General features: G+C 36.3%; 1 protein-coding gene across 4 annotated transcripts in view; it reads right to left on the bottom strand.

The window, feature by feature from the left end:
• Positions 1 to 15174, bottom strand: part of DMD (dystrophin) — a 1044614-nt gene that overhangs the window by 121664 nt on the left and 907776 nt on the right. For all 4 annotated transcript variants that reach the window (XM_054518613.1, XM_036378966.2, XM_036378958.2 and 1 more), the window contains one exon: positions 9205 to 9283. In XM_054518613.1, coding sequence (XP_054374588.1) covers positions 9205 to 9283 — 79 coding nt within the window. The remainder of the gene's footprint in view (positions 1 to 9204; positions 9284 to 15174) is intronic.

The following is a 15174-nucleotide window of genomic DNA, read 5'->3' as shown; positions in this document are numbered from 1 at the left end:
AAAAACTGCTGTAAATATAATTTTGATGACTGCTTCAATATTCTCCATTCCAGATGGCAATAGGAAACAAAAGCTAAGGAGTTTGAGAGAGATCACTGTTTCATTTTACACTATCAGTTACTATGTGATTTCTTTACATGCTTTCATTCAGTAATTCTAACCTAATGTGTGCTAATTTGCTGCTAATCAACCAACTCTAAAACGCTTCCTCACTGACAATTGTATGGTTCTTACCCATGGCCAATAGCATCACATGAGAAATAATTCAAATCAGATTACACTAAATTATCATTTTTGAAAGCAAAATACCCTCAATATTAACTAAAAATTGACTTTCTTACATATTTCTCTCCCAAGAAATCATTACTATTCCCAATGGGAATACTACCAAGTTACAGTTGTTCCACTTTAAGATTTGTTTTTAATTCAATAGCTAAAGGACAGAATAGAATGCTGCATATTTTTCAGAAGATGTATTTCATCTGTTGCTTCTGAATTAATCTGGGTAAGAGCTTTGCAGTCATAACTTATCATCACAGAATCTTACATATGATAGTGTTCTTTATCCATTAGAAGAGGAACAAATACTTTTGCTTTCATGAGAGCTCAGTGCTATAGGAATAACAAACAATTCTGTGATATTCTGCATAATTGGATTTAGTATTCCTTCAAGAGGTTGCTGTGAAGCTGTCTATAATGCACTTCTGGTTTCCTGAGTGATTCTAACCTTGCATAAATTTGAGTTGACAAAAAGTGCAGTACTTTTTACAGCTATACACAGAGAATAATCATTTCATTTTTGGCAGAAGCCCAGAAACTAAGACTAGCTGTTTCTTATCTTTGGTTATCAGTACAAGTTTACTATCCATTACAAAAGTAGTACAGGTAAATGGTTAAGTCTACCTAAATGTCCTGCTAGCAAAGACTTTATATATATATATATATATATGCTGTAGTATCCCTTTGTGCTACAGCACTCAAGAAGCAGACATTTCCTGTTTGCTGAGAGTAATTTCAAAGTGTTTTATTGCTTGAGCTTGCACAGCGTAAGAACACATTACCATACACCCAACTACTTTCAATGCTGTTGTGACTGAAATTAAATACCACCACAAAATACAGGGCATTTTAAGAGTGAATTTAAATTTCTCTACGCTTTATTTGCATTGACATACATTTTAATGGTTACCTAATTTTTAAGTTTTATTTCTTTCTGTAGGTGTTCTAAGAGCTGAGACTTGTTTTGCCAGTGAACACAGTTCTTGCTGGTAAGCAGACATTCTTGTTGGCAGAATGTATAGTGAAATGGTGGCATGCTGGCTCTCTGAACTTCACTACTGTTTTAATCTATGCAGGATCTGAATGAAATATTAAACAGGACGATAGTAGTTGATACTACAAAAAATAATCTTATAAATATTTCCCTTTAGCAATGCAAACATAATGAAAAATACATGTATGTTTACCAATGGTAAACTATTTCTCCTTCAGCTATTCAAAGAGTAAATTTGGTCTGTCCACATTTAAATGTTACTCTCAGTGGTCCTTATTTAAATAGTCAGCACAGACTTTTAGTCAGCATATGAGTGTACTTTTTCAGTTCTAATGAAAAAAATAAATCTTTTGACTTAATTTTCACTAAGGGGTTTTGGACAGAAACCACAAAGAAGCATTGTGCAGTGTTCATACGCTGTTACATATATCCTGCAAATAAGTTTTTCTCACTTTGTTAGAAATTAAATATATTTATTATATATTCCTTTTAGCATCGTGGTAGTTAAAGGTGAACTCATTTTTACATCCCCATTATCTTGTTTGGTGGCCATCGTGTCTGTAACTCAGCAAGGTGCTGAATTATGTTCACATTTCACATTTAATGATAATAATTCTCTGATTCAGCCTGGAAATTCTACCTGCATGACCTGTGTGACAAACTGTTCTTACCTAGCATTATCATCATTAATACCTTAATATGAACATAGAGTTAATGAACTGTTTATTTATTCACATAAAATTTGTTTTGATGCCAATTATTTTCACTGCAGCAAAGCATGGATTAGGTGGCTTCAGATAAAGGCAGGCAGGGAGAAAAAATGAGATGATCTTTGCATCAGGAAAAGACTCTGATTCTGAATCAGAATTTCCCATCTGTGTAAGCTACCTTAACTTTTCAAAGAAGATTCATCGAGTACTACATTTTGATTATTTTCAGATAACACTATTACAAATGAGAAAATTCTGCTCTCCAGAGACTATAAGGAGGTCATGCTTTTCCTCCTTAGAGAACATGCTAAAGCAATATTTCCCCACCATAATCAGTGCATGATGCAGGCTGGCAGGATGCCACCTCCAAAATGTGTATCTGCATGGCAGTGACATAATAGAAGTGTTTGCATAACCTGCAAGCTCTTTGAGATCCTTTGAAATAAATGTCACTATGTACCTGTAAAAGATAGGGGTTTCTTTCAGCTAATATTTAGATTGATTTCTAAATTATGTGAATTTTTTATTATTCTAGTAAGATTGATGAACAAACAGACCATGTTGTGTAGCACTGAGGTCTAAAATTGCTTGATGTAGCTGAGAAACTGATGTCAGAATACCTCAACCACTCAGCTGAGAAGCTGCAAGGCAGAAACATCAATCCAAACCTGCCTTTCAGAAGGTCTGCACAGCTTGGGTTCTGTTCTTCTCCAAGGCCCAGCTGTACATGGGGATGGATTCATGGGCATTTTGGAAATGAAGGGCCCATTCTCCAAGCCCAGCTTGGATTCTGCCCTTCTCAAGTCCAAGCAAACACTCACTACTTCCCTGGAACACTGTCAGTGCCGTCTGTCACCATAGCACACGTGCAGACGTTTAGCAAATACATTTAGAGCATGTCTAACCAGAGAAGAAGTCATCTTAAATGATTAAAAATCTCTAAGAAGAGACTTTTAGTCATTAAAAAAAGTTCAACATGTGGCCAGAGCCAATTCTGACAATCATTTTTGAAGAGTTAAAAGAGGCATTTCCATCCTGCATTTCCTGCTGGAATCTTTATGGCCAGCTTCAGATATACCATCTGCAGCTTAGGGTCAACATTATATGGTAAGACCTAAATAATGCGCACCTTTAATCATGAACAGTGTTCCAGAAGTTTCCAAATGCCACTTTGTATTGTGAAATATAAAATCCATCTAGTGCTCATTTTCTTAAATATCACACGACTGTAAAATGGCAAAAATACAATTGTTTAATAGCAGAATACTGAATGAAATAGAGCAAAGAAATATAGATAGAGTTCATAATGGCCCACATACAGGGACTCCACATTGCTAACTTCTGTTGCGTTCTTATGCTTTTAAAAATGGAGTCTCTAAAACTGGCTGATCAAATGAGGTTATAAAATGGCCTAATCAGCTTGGTGGTGATTTTTGGCAAATGAAATTAGATAAAAAGAAAATAAATCTTGGGTAAATATTCCATGTCTTACATAGCAAAACAGAACAGAAAAATTCTGATATCCCTATATAGAATATGCCTGTTGTATCCTAGTCCTGGAGCTTGAGGACAAAGGAATGTCCTAAACTGAACAAAATAATAATATAATACATAATGAAAAAATGAAAGCTCACTGTAAAATTAATTCTAATAACTTTATTCCAAAAGTAAGCATAAAGATAACCTCTCAAAATACTGCAATGTTTTACTACTCTTAAAGACTGTTAGCAATCAGGCCAAGGCAAGGACTATCAAAAGCTGTAGCTATGGCCATGATGTTCTAAACAAGGGAGAAATGGACTGAAGGCATTTTCTCTTAACTTTAAACCTGATGTACACTTCAAACAAGTCTTGAGGTTGAATTGGTGCCCAGTGTTCCTAGAAATTCACCATGATAAACACAATGGCAAGACCTGTGAAGTGTATTTGGCTTTGTTAGTTCTTTGCTAGTTTTTCCTTTTTCAGAAGCACGTGTATTTCCTTTACATTTATACTGAAATAGAAAAACAGTTTTCTAGCAATCAGGCTCCTCTAGTTAATATGACCATATTTAAATGTATATAATATATGAATACCCTTTTTATAAATACATTTAAATACAATAATAAAATCCCTCTGCTTTCAGAGGGTTCTCAGAGTTAGGCTGATTTGTCTGTGTCCACTTATCCTCTATCTTTATTCTACTACCAGGTGATATTTTCTATTCAAAACATTTCCTGTGATATCTAAACATATTAAACCATTTTGCCAAGGACATGGATGAATGCACATGTTTTTCAATGTTTGCTTGTCATATATATCTGAAAGACAATATGATATAAGGTATGCAGTGGCAAATAAGAGAGAAAGATACAGTTGCTTGCACTGCAAAATAATCTATCAAATGGATGGGTAATGTGTCCTAAGAGTCATAGAGCCCTCTCATTTTTAGACTCGGATGTCTCAATTAGGAGGACTTGCCCTTTTAAAGACATCTGCCTGTGCAAGAAAGAGCTTCCCTAGTCTTTGCTTTGCATAATAATCTGAGCACTCACACAGAAGGTGCGAGAAGTGAGTACTTGACTTCTCTCCCAAATCATTCAGAGCCACAACTCCAGTTTCTCAGGAGAGTGGGTTAAATAACTGAAGGAAAACACAAAGGCACAGAATAAGAAGAAAAAAGACTCAGATGTGAACCTGAATAGCTCTGAGCTTATCCTGAGAAGGAGGAACCTAGGATACACAGCCTACTCCTGTGACTGTATTTTTTATTTTTAAGCAACAATTATCTGCTATAAAATGCAGCAGCTGCACTCTGATCACTTATAACACAAACTGGTGGCTCCAGCATTTGTCATCTTTCTGTTTCTGAATGAAAGCTGCTAAGGCTGCCTCATCTTGTGTTGAATTAAGTGCTGCTCTTACTGACAAGTCCAAAACTGAAAGGCACAGTGAGGTATCTCCTGTTAGGTATCTCCAGGTCCTAGCACAAATTTAGGTACGAGGATTTAACAGTCTGGTACTGACATATGCAGATAGCAAAAGCTCGTAGCCTGGGAAATATGAATCACAAAATTTTGGCTATGGGTTTATCAGCCTTTTAGCCTTGCAAACCTAAATGTTCTTTCTATTCCTTGTATTCACACAGGTTTTTTTTTTCATGTTGATGAAAGTCCATGTTGTCTGAGCTTGAAAAGCACTGGAATCTTCCAGTCATAATCCTAAGTAATTGCCAGTTATATGGTGAGCACGGTTTCATGCAGTCTATTCACTGACATGCTATACTTACTAAAAGATGGCTCATACTGGGGCTGGACAGTAAATTACAAGGTTTGCTCATGGTTTTTAAAGATGTAACACCTATTTTTCAGCAATCACCAGCAATGCACATGAATGAACAATCACCAGCAATACACGTTAAGAAGTGTGAGTGATTGCTGAATAGCACTGCAAATGATATTAGAAACAGTCTGACATCAATGCTACCTCTCATTTATTGCATCTCAGAAAGAGTAATAACTATTGTGACATACAATAGTTATGTGTGGGTCTTCCAACAAGAGAAATGAATCTCATTTTTTGTAAGAGGCACAATCACAGAGAAAAATACAGATGAAGTCAAAACAGTAAAATTATTCCAGAGGAGTCACTGAAAACTTTGGAACTGGCATTGTGTTTAAAATTTGCAGATATTCTTTTTCACACCTCAGTTACTGTACATAATTCCCAAATTAAGCACCATCATCCATGAAAGGATCACAGATTTTTCTTGTAATTACTTTGCTAAATATTTACAAGTTTCTTTTTAATAGAAAGATCTTATTTTTACAGTGGTTTTACACCCTGATTTGGAGAATTCTAATTAAACAAGTCTAATTAAACAAGTCTAAGCAAGTCCTTCACAACCAACAAACTCACTCCACAAATTCATGATATCAAGTTTTTTTCCCATGTAATACATTTATCAGATGTATCTTAACTATTGTTGTGAATTCTGTGTGACCTTGGCAAGGAATGAACTGAGCTGGAGCTGGGACTCTGTGGACACTGGCAGAGCAAAATGAGTTTGGGGAAGCCTGAAGGGCAGAAGCTCAAGGAGTGGCGTGAGAAGCCCATTAAAAAATGTAGAAGGCCTGGAGAGAGGCAAAGTTCATGTGAAAAGTCATGGCCAGTTTTGATAAGTCTTTTACACTTGAGGCAGATCCAAAGCCTTAAAGGAGAGAGACACAAGTGGATCCCATTCCTTTGCCACTATCTCTCTAATTTACAACCAGGAAACATCTGAATTATCCCATGCCACAGCATTGATAAACACTGGAGCTTGGTCATTGAAAAGATGAAAGAGTGGCAAGAAAATGTTGAACTGCATGAAAAGACAATGGAGAAAACCTCCCTAATTTAAAAATGCTACAAATAAGAATACTTTTTTTTTTTTGCTTTTACACGCCTTATCTCTCTAGCTCACACCTTCCTTCCAATCTCTTTCAGAAATAGCTCTATGAATAGCCCTTAGAACAGGCTGTAAGTGCTTAGAAACAGGGACTATCACTTGATTTCTTGCCTCACAGGGCATGACAAATATGAGGGCTTTGCATCACTTCCCCCATTACTTTTGTGCTAGGTTTTCAACAGCCCCATGCAGCTTCAGTTTCAACCAAGCAGAAAAAGACAGATGATGCTATAATTTCTCTGTATAAAACAATAACAAGCACATGAAAAAGTTACCATCATTAGCAGATCATATTTATTTCTTTCTGATAAGAGAGAAATGTAATTCAGTCACTGATTTTATGTAACCTTGACTGCAGTACCAGCCTCTTTGCAGAGCTACTTAAAGGTATATCAACTATAAAAGGATAATTTTTCGTATAAGAATATAAACAGATATTATTACTTGTACCTTTAGATGGGCAAGTGTGTATGGAAGAGGGAAAGTTGATGCTCAGTAGGGAGGATGAACTGATTATTACTGGCAAATAGACTAGATATTCAATAAGCAATAGATTGCTTATTTTCCTTACTGATTATAGTTTGCACTGATCTTATGTGTATCTCAGCTCCTTAGATAAAAATCCTCTCTGAGTTTTGAGCTTATAAAAGAAAACCATAAAAATTGCTATGATTAATCCTTTCACTGCTGTTGCCACAGACTGATCAACTTGGACTCTGTCTACCACATACACAAATCTAATTTACAAGCCATTAAATTCACCTTCATTTGACCTGATTTTGTTTGGCAACCTTTATGTCTGACTTGTTGACCCCCAAAAGTACAGCTGCAGAAAAACCACTAGTGCTGGATGGCAAGGACTGTGTCACCCTCTCCTGCAGTGCTCTCTCTCTCTCTCATAGATGTGCTTCCATCCATGCAGGGATGCAGCAGAGGTAGTAAAAAAGCACAAAAAGCATGTGAAAGCATGGTATTTTCCCTAGGCATAGTGATAGTACATGACAGTGGATGTTTTTTGGAATTTGATGCTGATGAAAGATGGGACTGATGTATGTACTAGCAGTTTTCAGTGACTGCAGTTTCAGATTTGGGAAGGATTCAGAGCTTCAAATACCTAACTTTTGTATGCATGGGTAAGATTATGTATTTGCACACAGATCTAAGAGAGAAGAGCAAATAAGCAAATACAAATGCCCATTTTTCTAAGTGATAGTTGGACTATTTCCAAAATCAACACATTTTCACCTGAGTCCTTTTCCTATAGTGATCTTCAAGTGGAATGAAGAGTCCAGAATGATGTCCACCATTTGCTGGCTCTAATTAGTTACAAAGAATGTCTCGCTGGTGGTGGGTGGGCTAAAAGAGGTGACTATCATACACTGATCATCTTTAAGATTGATCTAGTTTAGCAATAGTAAGGCAGAATGGGCCAAAGAAAATTGTCTGACTGCACTCAACACCAGCACAAAGACACCTTGATCAGTGTGATAATGCGGTGCAGGTCACTCTATTCTCTTCCAGCCTTGCTTAATTTACCCTAAAAGTTTATTCTTCCACCAAGAATTCACCATGGGTCACAAGGAAAAACAGGTATGTGCTTAAATATTGTGTTTATGTCACATATTTGTAGCTCTTGCGCATTCAGTCTTGGCAAGTTTGATTTGCATTTATGTATATTGAGCTCATAAAATATTCCCAGTGATCAACAGTTAAAGAAAAGGGGGTTTGAAAGAAATAATGAAAATAGGGCTTATTTCTTCATAGGATAATCATTTGACAAAAGAAGGTTCAGGATTGAATCAGCCTGCATTAGTCTTATATGGCACAACATCACCCTTGGTTTTGATTTTGCAGGACATCCTGCTGAGAATTTGCAGTTTCCCATTAAGATCTTCACTGCGAAAATGATTAACCTATTAAAATTACAAGGCAGTATCAGCTGAAGAAAAGTTTGTCCTCTATCCCCCTGTGAACATTGCTGTGCAATAATAGCAACAGCTATTTCCAATGTCTGGATAGCTTGTCCCTCTGCATGTAGGAGACCATTATCCTGTGACTGTGCTCGCTTCTGCTGATATAATCTCTTAAATAAAGCTCTACTGTTTACTTTCCTTAATTGAAGTACAATGGAAAAGACATGGCCTTTAAGAAGCTTCACTTTAGTCACTGCCTTGGAGCTTTGAAGGTGTTTCAAGTTGTCTTTCAGTGTACTTCAAAACAGCCTTGATAAAAGAATGCATGTGGAGGTGAAGTGGGAATTTTGCTGGCAATTATATTTTATGCAGAGTTGTAAAAAGTTTACTCAGCTGCTATTCTTCTGCCAACTTTCCCACCCCAGTTTTTATCCTCTCACTGCTCTGCTAAGTGATCAAATCCTAGAAAATTTTTTTCTTGGCTTTGCCTCTTTTTGGAGCTGAACATTTCTTTAAACAGATAAACAAAATCTGTGTTGTTTTTGGGGTTTTAATCCTTTCTGGGTTAAAATAATCAGAAACTCTTTCTAACATAATTTTAATTTACTAGTCCTAAAGGGAGCCCCCAAATGAAGATGAGCCTCACAGAGAAAGAAGGAGACTTGATAATGGCAGATGTTTCCCTTTTACCCCAGACCTGGACAATATGAACTCATTCAACACTCCTCTGCACCCAGGGGATTAAAAAAATAAAAGAAAACAATTGCAATACAGACTAAAATAGAAACTCATAACAACAACTAGCACATGGCTACAAAATTATCAATTAAATGTGTATGCAAACTGCCCAAGAAGAACGGGAATTAAGAAATCACTCACTGGTAAGAAAATGCTGGGAAGTAGGACCAAAATCCCTGTGAGCTTCATGCAGTTGCTTGATGCGCTCATCAACAGCCACCTGTTAAGAGAGGAGAAAAAAAATGACTCTTTTCTAGACAAGAAACAAAGAGCAATTATAGTCAGATCATTTTTTATTAGTGAACATTCAGTTTAAAATTAAGCAGTTTCCTGCAACAAATGCTATCCTTCAGAGTCTTCAGATGAGATGAAATGTGTCACTGGAAAAAAAGTTAAAAAAAAGGGGTTTTTTTTTTCTGTTGTCCCCATCTTAACTGAAGAAGCTGGAAATGAACAGACTGATAAATAAAGGTACAGCAAATTGGCCTGACATTATGTACTTGAAAATAGTATGACTACTGCTTGTCAATATTGAAGTCAGAATATCCATCTGTTAATACTTTTTCTACTTTTTCTAAACTACTTCTAAAGTACTTTTGAGAGTACAGTATTATAAATCAGCACATGAAAAGTCATCTCATTTAATGTGGGCAGAATAACCATATTCCAACCAAGTGCTGAAATGAGGTTAACCAAAAGAGAGCAGCTGGTACAAACATTTTCCTGTTCTTTTAATCACTCAAACCTAGCCCCTCAACCCTTTCCTCAGAACTAGCCCTTGAAGAATATGTTCCTAAGGTTTTGTTGGGTTGTTGTACTGCATGAAAACAGAGACAATAGTTCAGGACTTAGTTTAGGTCCAGTTTTTCAGTGGTTTAATAGACTGTTAGTTACATAAAAAGTCTTGGTCTCGCTTCCTTGAACTCTTCTTATGCTAAACTATGACACATGACAGATAGATAAAAAGAGCTTTTACCTTTAAACAACTCATCTTTAAAACAATACACCATAAGTTAACATAACCTATCAACAAACTGTAGGAAAACTTACAAAAGATAGAAGACACTTTATGATAACAGTTTCCCAGGTGGCTGTTATTCATGACAAAATTAAGACCCACAAAAAAACTGTTTTTTTCCTCTTATGGAGAAATCTCCATAACCTTAACAAGAGGGAGTTCTCTCCCTAAGTAAACTAAACAAAAACTATTTTAGCGGTAATAAACTAACTAAAAATTTTAGGTTTTGTTTCTTTACATTATCAATGAAAAAAAAAATTGGGGGAGAAAAAGTAGTCTGAAAAGTTTATTTTGATTCTTACTACCTTTTTTCCTTTTAGTTCCTTTTAATAAAATTTTCTTTATACCCTTTTAAAGTTTTGAACCTACTTTATCTTTCTCTCCTAATCCTATCTCACCACAGGAAACAAACACATTAGTAAGGAATTCTCAAAATTAGTAAAATCTCAAATTAACAAACCAAAATCACTACAGACTGGTTTTATCTTTACCCTTGAAAATCTCAGTGGAGTATTGAGCAAGTGGCCAAAAGGGGGTGGTTACAATAAGATTCCCCAGTGTATGAGTGCCATTCTACCAGTCTCTCTACAGCCTGTATGCTAGAAGGATGACATGAACTTAGACCTAAGAGTGGGATTAGATAAAACAAGGAAAAAAAACCTTGAAAGTAATGATAGAATAATTTTGAAATATAATAAATAAAGTAACTGAGAGAATCAGGTTCACTTAAGTATTGCCTGTAAAAAAAAAAAGCGTTCCATCAACACTGACAAAGCAGAAGGTAAGTGTATTTAATTGGTCTAATTGTGATATACATAATAAGGAAACAAATAGGTTGCACAAGTAAATTGTGATATACATAAAAAGGAAATCAATAGGTTGCACAAGTAAAATGCAATCCACATTTTAAAACTTTCAGGAAATTTCTTGGTTGGTGGTAGGAGGGAACTATTGTATAGTAACTGGGCATGATACAGTTGGAGGGAAAAACTTAAAATGGCAGAATTAATGAGCTATTTGATATGACTGAGTGTGTTTGCCAGATAACCCCTAGACTACAAAATCTTCTTTAACTAAGCAATAGCAATTTACTGCCAAGACATGATTTATTTGCTTACAATTTTAAAACTAACACTATAAGCAAAAATGCCCATTTGCTTTCTTTCCTCAAACCATTTTTCAGGTGCTTTTCCTGCAGCTCTCCTCATTTCTATGTCATCTTTTCTGGCCTCCCACTGAATTGCAAGAACAGATGTTTCTGTTAAGCAATGCTTCATACCAGAGTCTGAATTTGAGCTTGAGTTCACACCCAATTCACTGCACAGATACAAGCTGGGGAAGTCTGTAAGTGCACAGAAAACCATGAAAGGACTGCTTCTGCTCATCAGCAGAATTAGCTTAAGTACAGAATAATTAACTGAAGTGCTATTATTTTTAACCGAGAAATGACCTTTCAATGAAGACTAGAAAGATAATCTTAAACATACCTAAACACATGCAAATAAAAACCACTGGAAAAATGTATTGAAAATGCATACGCTCTTTAGAATTGTCTTAAAATTACCTCATAACATACTTATTTTGTCATTAGGAAATATTGGTTAATAAAGAACCATATAGCTCTTCCTTTATATTGGTACATGTTTTCATTAAGTCAACCAGGATGGAAAAAGTTTTTGCTGGCATGAAGAATCCCTAAAGAGAATAAGGACTTTACAAACACACAGTGGGGAGCAGCGTTTCACGTAGGAAAATTTCAACAGCCAAATAGTGGCCAGCAAAGAGCATGGGAACCCTTTAGTACACATGACCACTGCCAGCACACGGCCTATACAACTTCTGTAAGTGTGCTAAAACTGAGAATTCCAATCCCATCAAAATATCCAGGTAACCTTTAAACTGCACAAAATTATTAACCTGAAGATTTTTAGCTGTATATGTACATCAGCAAAATAAAATATGTTACACACTTCAGGGTTAACTTTCCAACTGAACAGCTTTGGATGTGAGCCAGGAAATACTTCTTTCTAGAGGTAGATTTTGTCAATACAGAGAAAAAGAAAACACTGAGAAACGTTGAGAATTCTCCAGGAAATATCACCTGAGAGTACAAAGCATTATTCCACTTGGCTCCCAGGAAATATCACTTGCTGATGTATTGGCATACTACCTTTTAGGTAAAAGACAGTAAAAGATGAACTCACTTTTGGTGGTAGAGCAAGGAAGATTGCAGTCAGTTTCTATTAATTTTATCAAAACTAACACATAAATGGTAAAATAACAGAATTCGAACCCACAATAACTCAGATAATGGTGTACAAAAATACCCACTGAAACAATCCTTGCTTAAACTTACAGAAGAATGTGCCTCTGATCCAATAAAATCAGATTTGGATTTGACTTAGAGACTTATACATCAACAATCTGAAGAAGGAAATTCTGTCCATATAAGTCTTCATAAATGCTTCATGAGTCTTAAAAGAAATTCGCCCTGGCACGTAAAAGTGTTTCTTATTTTTCAGAAACAAGCCATAGGTAATTCCCAAATTTTAGATTTTTTGATTGTTCTTGTTTTTCCTTCAAATCAAATGAAATAGGCTCCTCCAAAATGAGCACAAACAGTATCTCTCGTATTTTTGTATGCTATGCTCTGAACCAAGAGCAGATAGAACAAAATGTTTAATAACTGGAGCCTTATGGTGTGGGAAGAAAACTGCAAAATTTTCAAGCCCATTCAAGCATTCATTTTCCTTGCTTTAGAGGAAAGAAAAAAAATATGTGGTGCTAATGAAGTTCTGATTTCAGTAGTGTTGGCTAAGCCATGAAAAAATGCTACTTTAAAGGTAGTATTATCAGAATGTAACACACAGGATCACAGAATGGGTAAGACTGGAAGGGCCCACAGTGGTCATCTGGTCCAATCTCCATGGGATGGGACTGTGGATTTCATTTGGGTACCTTTAAGGTAAAACTCCACAGTATTCCTCCACAAGAACTCTTACAAATAAATAAATAGATTTCTAAAAATTCAGCTATTGCTTTATCATGATATGAGCATTTGATTTAAACAGGACTAATATAAAAATATTTTTAAATCTAATTTTTACATAAAAGCAAACATCAGAACTTTCTGTAATTGGGATACTTGAACTGTTGCTTTTCTTCACTGGGGATGTATGCTTGAAAAGACATGCATTTCCATTATTTATTTAATCCAATGTTTTATATAACATTGATCTTCTTTCAATCGTAACAAATGAAAGAACCACAGCAGTGCAGTAAATATACTTGAGATTGAAGATGGTAATATTAAAGATCCTGTACTGATTTTAAGTGATATTGCCAAGCTACAGAAACAGCTTCTGCTAAAAAAAAATGGCTAGAAAAAAAAATTAAAATCTTTCTTCTTTAAAGACTTTGAAAACATTTGATGAAACAAGTTCTGTTTCCCAGCACTTGGATTCAGCCCTGTGAACTGAATCTATAATCAAGTTCAGAAAAACAAGTTAAGACAAAAACAAAAGCAAAGCTCTGCCATGCAGTTGTTAGCAATTAGTTTCAAGTGCTTTACCTAATGTGGGGTTCAACCTTGACAACATTTTTACAACAGCTCCACTACAGTCAGAATAAGGATTTGATGGATTTAACTTGGGTTTACTACTACATTCTGGTGGGCGGCTGGTGGGGTGGGATTTGTCTTGTTTTTTCATTTTTTGAGGTTTAACTAAGAATATATTTATGATATATGAAGTGTTCTTTTGTGTTTATGTCCCCACCTGCAAAGCAGGCCTAGATCAAGAAGCAAATACGAGCTGTTTAATTCTCACTATTTTCCATGTTCTCAAAAAGTACCCAACAGCAGCTGTCCAGGATGGCTGGAGGTGCCAAAATGCTCCAAGATGTGCTGGAGGAAGGAGGCACACCCATCATGTTATTGAAATTGTGCCTGCAAACAAGGAGTGGCTTCAGCAAAGAGCTATAGGAATGGTCTCTCTGACAATCCATCAACCTTGTCCTCTTGGATCTACCAAGACTAGAGACATAAAAGCCCTGGTTTAGCTGTGGTATAACCCTGCCACAGCCTTGCCCATAGCTTTGATTTTCAACTGAACAAGTTCAGTGGAGGAAATTTCCCTCGGGGTGCTTATCTGAGCTCTGACTGCAGCTGAACTATCCTGCAGTGAGGGGCTGCATGAGCCAAGGTGACTGCTTGGGTGCCTCTGTGCTCAGCACTCTCAGGGAATTCACATCCAGTGAACTTGGCAAGGAATTTATTTAAAAATTACATGAAGGTGGGCAAGTAGCAATTTTTACTACTTATTAACATGAAGCAGCAGAAATGAGATCACTAGTTTAAAAATGTACTAAATGCAAGGAGTTAAGACAACTGTTGAATGGCTGGGATTCTGAGGAAAAAGAGAAAGAATAGAAGATTCTCATCCAAACAGCTATATTTAGTGCAGCAGCAAAAGGACACATAACCTCTTTTTTTTTTTGGTCAAAATTTGCTTCACAAAAAGCTGCTCTCACAAAAAGAGAAGGGCAATTTTCTGTATCAATCAGCATGCATCCACACAAAACTTTATTAATCTAACACTCCTTTAATTTCCCCACCATATTCATAGCATTTCCACAGCCTCCTGACCTTGACTCCAACCAAGCACAGCCAATTTGCCTGCATATCAAAGGAAACCGGCTCCTACAAGACCCTCTTTAATGTTGCCCAGCAATTCTCCTCCCAAGAGCTGAAAAGCTTCTTTCTTTGCTCTCACTGAGTCAGAGCTGTCAAAGCAGTGCGAGGCTGTTCTTCACAAATCAATAAACAGGAAGATCTGATCTGCTGTACTCCTAATAGCTACCGAATTCACTCACTCACTGCTCCTCGTCCATGAGGAGATAAGGATGGATTTAAATAAGCACACTTTGTGCTGTTAATGAGGAACAGCAGGGGGGAAAGGCAATTGATAGCCATTGTTCCCAGCTGCTGAAGTTCAGGTTTAAGTCTTGACATTTACCGAGTTGAAAAATCGGCTAAGGACAATTAGTTCTCTGGTGAAAAGTTCAGTGTTCTGAAATATTGTGAGAGCGTAAAA

This window comes from Molothrus ater, chromosome 2 (assembly GCF_012460135.2).
Source record: "Molothrus ater isolate BHLD 08-10-18 breed brown headed cowbird chromosome 2, BPBGC_Mater_1.1, whole genome shotgun sequence".
Taxonomy (NCBI): Eukaryota; Metazoa; Chordata; class Aves; order Passeriformes; family Icteridae; genus Molothrus; species Molothrus ater.
This window is presented reverse-complemented; position numbering and strand designations above follow the sequence as displayed.